The following is a 12,974-nucleotide window of genomic DNA, read 5'->3' as shown; positions in this document are numbered from 1 at the left end:
AATTGACAGTTACCTGAGGCTCAGTTCGATAGGTTTTTCCAAAATGAGGATCAAAAGATCAAAGAACATTATAGCACAGGAACAGGCCCTTCGGCCCTCCAAGCCTGCGCTGATCCATATCCTCCATCTAAACCTGCCGTCTAGTTTCTAAGGGTCTGTCCATTCATGTATCTGTCTAGATGCATCTTAAATGACACTATCATTCCCGCCTCTATCACCTCCACTGGCAACGCGTTCCAGGCCCCCTCCACCTTCTGTGTAAAGAACTTTCCCCGTGTATCTCCCCTAAACCTTTCCCCTCTCACTTTGAACTCATGACTCTTAGTAATCGAGTCTCCCACTCTGGGAAAAGGTTTCTTGCTATCCACCCTGTCTATACCTCTCATGATTTTGTCGATTTCAATCAGGTCCCGCCTCAATCTCCATCTTTCTAATGAAAATAATCCTAATCTACTCAAGCTCTCCTCATAGCTAGCACCCTCCATACCAGACAATATCCTGGTGAACCTCCTCTGCACCCTCTCCAAAGCATCCACATTGTTTTGGTAATGTGGTGACCAGAACTGTACACAGTATTCCAAATGCGGCCGAACCAAAGTCCTGTACAACTGTAACACGACCTGCCAACACTTGTACTCAATACCCCGTCCAATGAGGAAACCAAGCCGTATGCCTTTTTGACCACTTTACTGACCTGCATTGCCACCTTCGGGAACAGTAGACCTGAACATCCAGATCTCTCTGTAAGTCAATTTTCCCCAGGACTTCTTCATTCACCGTATTATTCGCTCTTGAATCGGCTCTTCCAAAATGTATCACCTCGCATTTGACCGGATTGAACTCCATCTGCCATTTCTCTGCCTATCTCTCCAATCCATCTATATTCTGCTGTATTCTAGAACATAGAACAATACAGCGCAGAACAGGCCCTTCAGCCCTCGATGTTGTGCCAACCTGTGAACTAATGCAAGCCCAGTCCCCTACACTATCCCATCATCATCCATATACTTATCCAAGGGCTGTTTAAATGCCCTTAGTGCCCCTTCTCTGACAGTCCCCCTCACTATCTGCCACTCCACTAATCTTACTGTTATCTGCAAACTTGCTAATCACCTTCCTCCAAACCATTTCTGTATATCACAAATAACAGTGGTCCCAGTATGGATCCCTGTGGAACATCACTGTCCACAGGTCTCCATTTTGAGAAGCTCCCTTCCACTTCTATTCTGTCTCCTGTTGCCCAGCCAGTTCCCTTTCCATCTAGCTAGTACACCCTGGACCCCATGCGACTTCACTTTCTACATCAGCCTACAAGGGGGAACCTTATCAAATGCCTTACTAAAGTCTATGTATATGACATCTACAGCCCTTGTCCCATCAATCAACTTTGTCACCTCCTCCAAGAATTTTATTAAGTTGGTAAGACATGGCCTTCCCAGCACAAAACCATGTTGCCCATTACTGATAAGCCCATTTTCTTCCAAATGTAAATAGATCCTATCCCTCAGTATCTTCTCCAGCAGCTGTTAAAGCACCAGCTATTTCCTCTCTTGCTTCCCTCAGTAACCTGGGATAGATCCCATCCGGGCCTGGGGACTTGTCTCTGTTAATGCCTTTTAGAATATCCAACACTTCCTCCCTCCTTATGCCGACTTGACCTAGAGCAATCAAAGATCTATCCTGAACCTCAACATCCGTCATGTCCCTCTCCTCGGTGAATACCGATGCAAAGTATAGATTAAGAATCTCACCCATTTTCTCCGACTCTACGCATAACTTTCCTCCTTTGTCCTTGAGTGGGCCAACCCTTTCTCTAGTTACCGTCTTGCTCCTTATATATGAAAATAAAGGCTTTGGGATTTTCCTTAACCCTGTTTGCTAAAGATATCTCATGATCGCTTTTAGCCCTCTTAATTCCTCGTTTCAGGTTGGTCCTACAGTCCCGATATTCTTCCAAAGCTTTTGTCTGTCTTCAGTTGCCTAGACTTTATGTATGCATCTTTTTTTCTCTTAGCTAGTCACACAATTTCACCTGTTATCCATGGTTCCCTACCCTTGCCATATCGATCCCTCACAGGAATATATCTTTCCTGAACTCTAATCAACCTTTCTCTAAAAGCCTCATGCATATCAAATGCAGATTTACCTTCAAACAGCTGCTCCCAATCTACATTCTCCAAAGTCTATTGGGTTTTGGGGAAAACCTGAAACAACCACCAGCTCTGCCGCAATCTTACCGAATGGTGAAGCATGCTCGAGGGACTGAATGGCCTATGTTATTCTGGTATCATCTCAAAACTTCTATTGCTCCTTCTCCTGTTCATCGGTGGCACAGTGGTTAGCACTGCTGCCTCACAGCGCCAGAGACCAGGGTTCAATTCCCGCCTCAGGCGACTGCCTGTGTGGAGTTTGCACATTCTCCCCGTGTCTGTGTGAGTTTCCTCCGGGTGCTCCGGTTTCCTCCCACAGTCCAAAAATGTGCAGGTTAGGTGAATTGGCCATGCTAAATTGCCTGTAGTGTTAGGTGAAGGGGTAAATGTAGGGGAATGGGTCTGGGTGGTTGGTCTTCGGAGGGTCGGTGTGAACTTGTTGGGCCGAAGGGCCAGTTTCCACACTGTAAGGGATCTAAAAGGATAACCTAAAAGTAGAGGTTATAGTTGTAGACTGCTCCCCCTCACCCAACACACACAGTCATGTCTGCAATCTTTCAATTCTCTTGTACATCCCAAATGCGATCTCTCTACCTTCAATAGTTGCCTGACCTACTGTGCTTTCCCTCCCCTTTACCTGGGCTTTCAGACCCTCCTTTAATCTGTCCACAACTGGCTTGGTGCCAGATATTTCTGATAACGCTGATGTGAGGAGCCTTGGGAGGTTTTGCTCCATTCAAGTGAATGTTGTTGTTGTGACCTACCAGAATGTCGAAGAGCTGAGAATCCCTGCTCATCTTCCCAGCTCCAGGCCCCTGTGTTCTCACTGCTCGGGAAGTGATTCAGGTCCGGAATTCTCCCACCGATGGGAATATTGTGAATTTGTTCATTTTCAAAGCTTCAGAGCAGCAAAACAGAAACAAAATAATTTGCACAAAGAAGATGGGGAACAAATCATCAAGACATGGTGCAGATAGTGCCAGGAGGATGTCTGTGTGCTTTGGCACAGAATCCCCAACAAATATTACTGCCAGGAAACAGTTTCTGTAATGTTCATTATTCTTGAAACTTTCTGTGATCTCTCTAATCCTCCCATACATATAGTGATTTAAATCACTCTGTTATCAGGACAGCACGGTGGCTCAGTGGGTAGCACTGCTGCCTCACAGCACCAGGGACCCGGGTTCAATTCTAGACTCAGGTGACTCTCTGTGTGGAGTTTGCACGTTCTCCCTGTCTCTGAGTGGGTTTGCTCTGGCTTCCTCCCATAGTCCAAAGATGTGTAGGTTAGGGTGGATTGGCCGGGCTAAATTGCCCCATAGTGTCCAGAGCTGTGATATTTGAGTGTTTCTGGCATTCTCTATTCTTATTTAAAATTTCTAACATCACAATTTTTTGCTTCATAAATCTGACCATTTATTTTGCTCCTGGCAGTTACAAAGGCAAATGCAACGTTAGCATTCATTTCAAGAGGATTAGAATAGATGTTCTGCTGAGGCTGTATAAGGCTCTGGTCAGACTGCGTTTGGAACATCGTGCTGGCATTTGAGAGGGTCCAGAGGGGGTTTACGAGACTGATCCTGGGATTGGTTGAGGACTCTGAGTCCTTCTAAGTTTAGAAGGATGAGGGGGGTATCTCACTGAGAGGCCTGGAATAGAGTGGACGTGGTGAAGAGGTTTCCAATAGTAAGACAGGGTGATGCTGGAAAAGCACAGCAGGTCAGGCAGTATCCAAGGAGCAGAAAAATCGACGTTTCGGGCGTGAGCACTTCCTCAGGAAACCAGCATCTGCAGGCCTCACTTCCTCCTAGAACCCAAGGGTACAGCCTCAGGGTGAAGGGATGATCCGTTAGAACTGAGATGAGGAGGCATTTCTTCAGCCAGAGGGTGGGGAATCTGTGGAACTCATTGCCGCAGAGGGCTGTGGAGGCCAAGGCATTGGGTGTATTTAAGACAGAAATAGATAGGTTCTTGATTGCTAAGGGGATTAAAGATTACAAAGAAGGTCAGCAGATTGGGGTGAGGAACATATTAGCCATGATATGATCAGCCCCCAAGCCCCCCACATTCCTGATGAAGGGCTAGTGCATGAAATCTCGACTGTTCTGCTCCTCGGATGCTGCCTGACCTGCTGTGCTTTTCCAGCACCACACTTTCAACTTTGCAGCCCTCACTTTCTCTTAGCTATGGTCAATGCAGCATTACAGGAATAGGGTGGGTGCGGGGTCAGGGTGGGATGCTCTTCAAAGGTCAGCACAGACTCTCTTTCTTCACTGTAGGGATCCTATCATTGTGCCACCAGTCCTGAGCTCTGAAATTCTCTCCGAACCTTCCTTTCCTCCTCCTCAAACTGACTTCCCAGCTTCAACGTCACATCTCCTCACGTGGTTCAGTGTCAGTCTCTGTTCGGTAATCCCTCTGATGAGCACCTCGGAATGCTAGAGGCACCATGTAAATGCAGGTGCTCATCACTGTACTGTACTTTTGTGTGTATGCACGTGAATGTGAGGGTCTGGGGTGAGGATGTTGCAGCCACACTCTCCGGGCTCCAAGATGGTGAGCGGTATTCCCACTGGGTGTGACGGGAGAGTGTGGAATGGAGTTACACTCACCTGTCCAGGCACCGGCCAGTTTGGGGATCGCACGCTCCTGCACACTCACAGGGTTGGCATCCTGACTCTCCGAAACCCCAGTAGCCCACCAGGCAGTGGGTACACTGTGGGCCCCCGACTCCGGGCCGACAGTAACAGTACCCACTCTTTCCATCACATTTCCTGCTTCTGTGAAATGAGGAGTTGCTCGATCCGACTGGGTGACAGGAGCACGCTGAAGGTAAACAGCAGAGTTGGAAATGACAGCCAATCCGAGAGTCCTTCTACCCCCCGAGCCATCCAATCACAAGTTTCAGATTCCCTTCCCCTGTCCCTAAGCTCCAGGAGTCAAGGGTAAGAGTCAGAACATAGAAACATAGAACATTCCAGCGCAGTAGAGGCCCTTCGGCCCTCGATTTTGCACTGATCTGCGGAACCAATCTGAAGCCCATCTAACCTACAATATTCCATTTTCATTCATATATTTATCCAATGACCATTTAAATACCCTTAAAGTTGGCGAGTCTACTATAGTTGCAGGCAGTGCGTTTCATGCCCCTACTGCTCTCTAAGTGAAGAAACTCCCTCTGACATCTGTCCTATATCTATTACCCCTCAATTTAAAGCTATGTCCCCTTGTGCTAGCCATCACCATCCGAGGAAAAAGACTCTCACTGTGCAACCTGTTTAACCCGCTGATTATCTTATATGTCTCTATTAAGTCACCTCTCAACCATTTCTCTCTAACGAAAACAGCCTCAAGTCCCTCAGCCTTTCTTCATAAGACCTTCCCTCCATTTGCAGGCACCATCCCAGTAAATCTCCTCTGTACCCTTTCCAAAGCTTCCACATCCTTCCTATAATGCGGTGACCAGAACTGTATGCAATACTCCAAGTGCAGCTGCATCAGAGTTTTGTACAGCTGCAGCATGACCTTGTGGCTCCGAAACTCAATCCCTCTACCAATAAAAGCTAACACACCGTATGCCTTCTTAACAACCCTATTAACCTGGGTGGCAACTTTCAGGGATCTATGTACCTGGACACAGAGATCTCTCTGCTCATCTACACTACCAAAAATCTTACCACTAGCCCAGTACTCTGCATTCCTGTTACTCCTTCCAAAGTGAATCACCTCACACTTTTCCGGATTAAACTCCATTAGCCACCTCTCAGCCCAGCTCTGCAGCTTATCTATGTCCCTCTGTAACCTGCAACATCCTTCAGCACTATCCACAACTCTACCGACCTTAGTGTAATCCGCAAATTTACTAACCCATCCTCCTACACCCTCATCCAGGTCATTTATAAAAATAACAAACAGCAGTGGCCCCAAAACAGATCCTTGCGGTACACCACTAGTAACTGAACTCCAGGATGAATATTTCCCATCAACCACCACCCTCTGTCTTCTTTCAGCTAGCCAATTTCTGATCCAAACCACTAAATCACCCTCAATCCCATGCCTTTGTATTTTGCGCAATAGCTTACCGTGGGGAACCTTATCAAATGCCTTACTGAAATCCTTATACACCACATTAATTGCTTTCCCCTCATCCCCCTATTTGGTCACCATCTCAAAGAACTCAATAAGGTTTTTGAGGCATGACCTCCCCTTCACAAAACCCTGTTGACTAATCAACTTATTCCTCTCTAGATGATTATAAATCCTATCTCTTATAATCTTTTCCAACACATTACCCACAACCGAAGTAAGGCTCACTAGTCTATAATTTCCAGGGTTGTCTCTACTCCCCTTCTTAAACAAGGGGACAGCATTTGCTATCCTTCAGTCTTCTGGCACTATTCCTGTCGACAATGACGATTTAAAGATCAAAGCCAAAGGCTCTGCAATCTCCTCCCTGGCTTCCCAGAGAATCCTAGGATAAATCCCATCCATCCCAGGGGACTTTTCTATTTTCCCACTTTCCAGAATTGCTAACACCTCCTCCTTATGAACCTCAATCCCATCCAGTCTAATAGCCTGTACCTCAGTATCCTCCTTGACCACATTGTCTTTTTCCAGTGTAAATATTGATGAAAAGTATTCATTTAGCTCTTCCCTTTTCTCCTCTGACTCAATGCACAACTTCCCACTACAATACTTGATTGGCCCTAATCTTACTCCAGTCATTCTTTTATTCCTGATATACCTATAGAAAGCCTTAGGGTTTTCCTTGATCCTATCCACCAATGACTTTTCATGTCTCCTCCTGGCTCTTCTTAGTTCTCTTAAGGTCTTTCATGGCTAACTTGTAACTCTCAAGTGCCCTAACTGAACCATCACATCTCATCCTAACATAACCCTTCTTCTTCATTTTGAGAAGTGATTCAACTTCTTTAGTAAATCACGGCTCCCTCGCTCGACCACTTCCTCCCTGCCTGACCGGTACATACTTATCAAGGGCACACAGTCGTTGTTTCTTGAACAAGCTCCGCATTTCAGTTGTGCCCTTCTCCTGCAGTTTCCTCCCCATCCTATGCATCCTAAATCTTACCTAATCACATCGTAATTGCCTTTCCCTTAGCTATAACTTTTGCCCTGCGTTATATACCTATCCCTTTCCATCACTAAAGTAAACATAACCGAATTGTGGTCACTATCACCAAAGTTCTCACCGACATGGGAGTGTACCTATGATGGGGACTCGATGTATCGAGTCATAAGAGTCATAGAGATGTACAGCACAGAAACACCCTTCAGTCCAACTTGTCCATGCTGACCCAGATATCGCAACTCAATCTAGTCCCACCTGCCAGCACCCGGCCCATATCCCTCCAAACCCTTCCTATTCATACACTTATTCACGTGGGTGTCACCAGCCTTTGTCCCCCATCCCTAATTGCCCCAATTGGCTTCTTGCCGTCATTGCAGAGGACAGTTAAGGGTCAACCACATTGCTGTGGGCCTGGAGTCACTTGTAGTCAGTTTCTTTCACCAAAGGAATATCAATGAACCAGATGAGTTCTACTCAATAACTAGCAGTCTCAGAGGAACGGAGGGATCTCTCAGTATTTGTCCTGAAGGTGTGGGGGTGAAGGTGGTACATCAGGTTAACTGGGTGGTGTAAAAGGCTCTTACCTTTATCAGTAGAAGCATAGATTGTAGAGTCAGAGTCAGACTGCACGGAAACAGACCCTTCGGCCCAATATGTCCGTGCTGACCAAGTTTCCCAAACTGGACTGGTCCTACTTGGCTGCATTTTGCCCATATCCTTCTAAACCTTTCCTATTTATGTACCTATCAAAATGTTGTAAGTGTACCTTCACCTACCACTTCCTCTGGCTGTTCATCCCACACACGAACCATCCTCTGTGTGATAAAGTTACCCCTCAAGTCCCTTCTAAGTTTTCCTCCTCTCACCTTAGAAATATGCCCCCTAGTCCTGAAATCCCCCACCTTAGGGAAAAGACCCTCGCTATCCACCTTCTTGAGGGGGATTTTCAGGTAAATCTCTTTTACCCAGAGGGTGGTGGGGGGTTGGAATGTGCTGCCTGGGAGGGGGGCTTGAGGCGGGGAACCTCACAACCTTTAAAAGGTCCTTAGATGAGTTCTTGAAAGGTCATAACGTTCCAGGCAATGGGCCTAGTTTGGGAAAATGGGACTAACGTAGGTAATAGTATATTTTTGGCAGTACAGTCTAGATGGGCCAAAGGGCCTCCACTGTACTGTCTGATTCTACAATAGCCAATATGGACATCATGAGGCGAATTCCAAGTTCCACTGAAACAGGTGCGGTTAGGGCCCGTGACCTCAGAACATTCCGGATTACTAACCCCCCATGACATCACAACCTGGCCCAACCCTTCAGGAAGGTCCTCGAGATGGATAGAGGAGATTGACCAGGATCGTTTCAGAGAGAGTGCAAATGTTATTGTTCAGTTTGGGGGGTTGGAGAAGCTAGGATTGTTCTTTGAATAAAGGAGATGGAGGGGTTTTAATTGAGGGATGCACGATTAGGAGAAAGTGAGGACTCCAGATGTTGGAGAGTCAGGGTAAAATAGTGTGGCGCTGGGAAAGCTCTGCAGGTCAGGCAGCATCCGAGGAGCATGAGAGACAATGTTTCGAGCATAAGCTCTTTCCTGATGAAGGGCTTATGCTCGAAATAGTGACTCTCCTGCTCCTCGGATGCTGCCTGACCTACTGTGCTTTCCCAACAACACACTCTCAATGCACAATTAGGACAGGTTTGGGAAAGGAAGATAAGTGAAACATTGCCCATTCACAATGGCACAAAAATTAGGTGATGCAGAGAGATTGAAAGGATTTGTCTCTACAGGAAAGGTAACCCGTTTTACCAAATGAAACAGTTAGTGACACAGGAACAATTAAAAAAAAACCCCCACTGAAGAGAGAGAAAACTAGTCCTCCAACAACAAACATGTAAACAGCAATGCGCTCTCTCCAACTGTTTGTCGGCCCCTCAGAATTGACCCTCTGATAGTGTGGCACTCTCTCAATAACAACCCTCTGATACTGCGGTGCTCCCTCAGCCCTGACCCTCCAACAGTGCTGCACTCTCTCAGCACCGAACCTCTGACAGAGCGGCGCTCCCTCAGCACTGACCCACCGACAGTGCCGCATTCCCTCAGCACTGACCCTCCGACAGTGCGGTGGTCCCTCAGCACTGACCCTCCGACAATGCCGCACTCTCTCAGCACTGAACCTCTGACACTGGCAATCCCTCAGCACTGACCCTCTGACAGTGCGGCACAACCTCAGCACTGACCCTCTGACAGTGCGGCACTCCCTCAGCACTGACCCTCTGACAGTGTGACGCTCCCTCAGCACTGACCCTCTGACAATGCGGCACAACCTCAGCACTGACCCTCTGACAGTGTGGCACTCCCTCAGCACTGGGTATAGTATTGTGCCCATGTCTCTGGTGTGTGATGACCCTGTGCCCAGTATGTTGGAGTGTGGGAGAAGTCGCTGACCTCTGGGCCACACGTTGGGTGGGAGGTGAACATTCTCCGGGATATTTTGTGGAATACTCACATTTGCAGGCATCAGGTGCTGAGAGCGGTTTCTCGCGGTCTCTGTAATAACCAGGTGCACAGCGTTGGCAGTGCCGACCCTCTGTGTGGTGCTGGCAGGAGAGACAGATTCCTCCGCTCCGTTTGCCCGATGCCAACCAGGTTCGGTGGTCAAAGCGGCAGCTCTTGGCGTGGCCGTGGCATTGGCATTCTGTCAGAGTACCAACATAGTCTCGTCATCCATCCCCTCCCGACTCACATTCCCCAATCTTTCACCCTCTTCTCCCTTGGGCTGGTAGCTCACTGAGAGCCAGAGACAGCCTCTGGCCTGGACCCTTGCCCAGAGCACAATGGAAACCATCACTGGTGACTTCCGACTTTGAATCAGGCTGGACTTCCTAATCACAGCAGGGAGTCCCAGCTGATTCATCACTGACAGTTTACAACATGTTCCCATTCAACACGTAATGTTCGCTCTGACCAGAAACAGAAGTCAAGCACACTGGCCGCAAAACAAGATTCAGAGGGGCACTTATTATCATTTATATCTTTCCCCTCTCACCCTAAACCTATGCCCTCTAGTTCTGGACTCCCCAACCCCAGGGAAAAGACTTTGTCTATTTATCCTATCCATGCCCCTCATGATTTTGTAAACCTCTATAAGATCACCCCTCAATCTCAGACGCTCCAGGGAAAACAGCCCCAGCCTGTTCAGCCTCTCCCTGTAGCTCAAATCGTCCAACCCTGGCAACATTCTTGTAAATCTTTTCTGAACCCTTTCAAGTTTCACAACATCTTTTCGATAGGAAGGAGACCAGAATTGCACGCAATATTCCAACAGTGGCCTAACCAATGTCCTGTACAGCTGCAACATGACCTCCCAACTCCTGTACTCAATACTCTGACCAATAAAGGAAAGCATACCAAACGCCATCTTCACTATCCTATCTACCTGCGACTCCACTTTCAAGGAGCTATGAACCTGCACTCCAAGGTCTCTTTGTTCAGCAACACTCCCTAGGATGTTACCATTAAGTGAATAAGTCCTGCTAAGATTTGCTTTCCCAAAATGCAGCACCTCACATTTATCTGAATTAAACTCCATCTGCCACTTCTCAGCCCATTGACCCATCTGATCAAGATCCTGTTGTAATCTGAGGTAACCCTCTTCGCTGTCCACTATACCTCCAATTTTGGTGTCATCTGCAAACTTACTAATTGTACCTCTTATGCTCGCATCCAAATCATTTATGTAAATGACAAAAAGTAGTGGACCCAGCACCGATCCTTGTGGCACTCCACTGGTCACAGGCCTCCAGTCTGAAAAACAACCTTCCACCACCACCCTCTGTCTTCTACCTTTGAGCCAGTTCTGTATCCAAATGGTTAGTTTTCCCTGTATTCCATGAGATCTAACCTTGCTAACCAGTCTCCCATGGGGAACCTTGTCGAACGCCTTACTGAAGTCCATATAGATCACATCCACCACTCTGCCCTCATCAATCTTCTTTGTTACTTCTTCAAAAAACTCATTCAAGTTCATGAGACATGATTTCCCATGCACAAAGCCATGTTGACTATCCCTAATCAGTCCTTGCCTTTCCAAATATATGTAAATCCTGTCCCTCAGGATTCCCTCCAACAACCTGCCCACCACCAAGGTCAGGCTCACTGGTTTATAGTTTCCTGGCCTGTCCTTACCACCCTTCTTGAACCGTGGCACCACATTAGCCAACCTCCAGTCTGCCGGCACCTCACCTGTGACTATCAATGATACAAATACCTCAGTAAGAGGCCCAGCAATCACTTTGCTAGCTTCCTACAGAGTTGTAGGGTACACCTGATCAGGTCCTGGGGATTTATCCACTTTGATGTGTTGAGACATCCAGCACTTCCTCCGAGGATCAAATTAAATGTTCCTCTTCCCATTCAACATTCACAGGCAGATACAGCACAGGGTTAGATACAGAGTAAAGGTCCCTCTACACTGTCCCCCACCAAACACTCCCAGGACAGGGACAGCACAGGGTTAGAAACATAGTAAAGGTCCCTCTACACTGTCCCCCATCAAACACTCCCATGACAGGGACAGCATGGGGTTAGATACAGAGTAAAGGTCCCTCTACACTGTCCCCCATCAAACACTCCCAGGACCAGGACAGCACAGGGTTAGATACAGAGTAAAGCTCCCTCTTTACATTGTCCCTCATCAAACACTCCCATGACAGGGACAGCATGGGGTTAGATACAGAGTAAAGCTCCCTCTTTACATTGTCCCTCATCAAACACTCCCATGACAGGGACAGTATGGGGTTAGATACAGAGTAAAGGTCCCTCTACACTGTCCCCATCAAACACTCCCAGGACAGGGACAGCACTGGGTTAGATACAGAGTAAAGCTCCCTCTATATTGTCCCCTATCAAACACCCCCAGGACACAGACAGCACGGGGTTAGATACGGTAAAGCTCCCTCAACATTATTCCAGTTCCTGTGACCTCTCTGAGATGTTTATCTGATTTGTGGGCTTTTGCTGAAAGGTTTCATTGTGAATGTAAATCAGAAGCAAGGCTCCTTACTTGCACATTGATTCGGTGCTCCGGTTTTTCCATCCCCCGGTTGCCATGGCTGGTCATTGTAGAGGGGAGTGCACCTCTCACAGTGGTCCCCAGCAGTGTTATGCCTGCAGACACACTTGGCATGCACCTAGGCCATAGGAACAGCTGAGAGAGTGATGAAGAATGGACTCCAAAGGAGAAATTAAAACTTTCCTTCCAATTTTAAAAATGCTACATTTCACCAGAAATATTTTGCTGTCAAAATAAAGCGATGCTGAATGTCATTCATGGTCATCAGTGAGTGGAAAAATTTACTCCATGCATTAGGAATTACCACAACCTTTTTAAATTAACTCATGGGAAGTGGGCATAACTGGCCACAAGAATGTCTATTGCCTGTCCCTAATTGCAGTTGAGAGTCAACCCCATTGCTGTGCGTCTGGAATCATATGTAGTCCAGACAGGGTAACAATGGAAGATTTCCTTCCCTAAAAGGGCATTTAGTGAACTAGATAATTTTCAGATGAATCAACAGGGCATTTGTAGTCATAGAGTCATAGCCATAGAGTTATCCAGCACAGAAACAGATCCTTCAGTCCAACTCATCCACACCCACCAAGTTCCCAAATTAAACTTGTCCCACTTGCATGTGTTTGGCCTATATCCCTCCAAACCTTTCTGATTCATTGTACTTGTCCA

General features: G+C 47.1%; 1 protein-coding gene across 4 annotated transcripts in view; it reads right to left on the bottom strand.

The window, feature by feature from the left end:
• Positions 1 to 12,974, bottom strand: part of LOC122558782 (netrin-4) — a 42,902-nt gene that overhangs the window by 13,820 nt on the left and 16,108 nt on the right. For 3 of the 4 annotated variants that reach the window (XM_087994047.1, XM_043707553.2, XM_043707554.2), the window contains exons 4-7: positions 12,297 to 12,423; positions 9,741 to 9,929; positions 4,763 to 4,976; positions 2,915 to 3,048 (exon numbers count right to left, since the gene is read on the bottom strand). In XM_087994047.1, coding sequence (XP_087850173.1) covers positions 2,915 to 3,048; positions 4,763 to 4,976; positions 9,741 to 9,929; positions 12,297 to 12,423 — 664 coding nt within the window. The remainder of the gene's footprint in view (positions 1 to 2,914; positions 3,049 to 4,762; positions 4,977 to 9,740; positions 9,930 to 12,296; positions 12,424 to 12,974) is intronic. The other variant, XM_043707555.2, reaches the window with a different exon arrangement.

This window comes from Chiloscyllium plagiosum, unplaced genomic scaffold (genome assembly GCF_037043375.1).
Source record: "Chiloscyllium plagiosum isolate Xiang-an unplaced genomic scaffold, Cpla_swu_hap1 HiC_scaffold_14, whole genome shotgun sequence".
In the NCBI taxonomy this organism is placed as follows: domain Eukaryota; kingdom Metazoa; phylum Chordata; class Chondrichthyes; order Orectolobiformes; family Hemiscylliidae; genus Chiloscyllium; species Chiloscyllium plagiosum.
The sequence above is the reverse complement of the archived record's forward strand: the minus strand, read 5'-3'. Positions and strand labels throughout refer to the sequence as shown.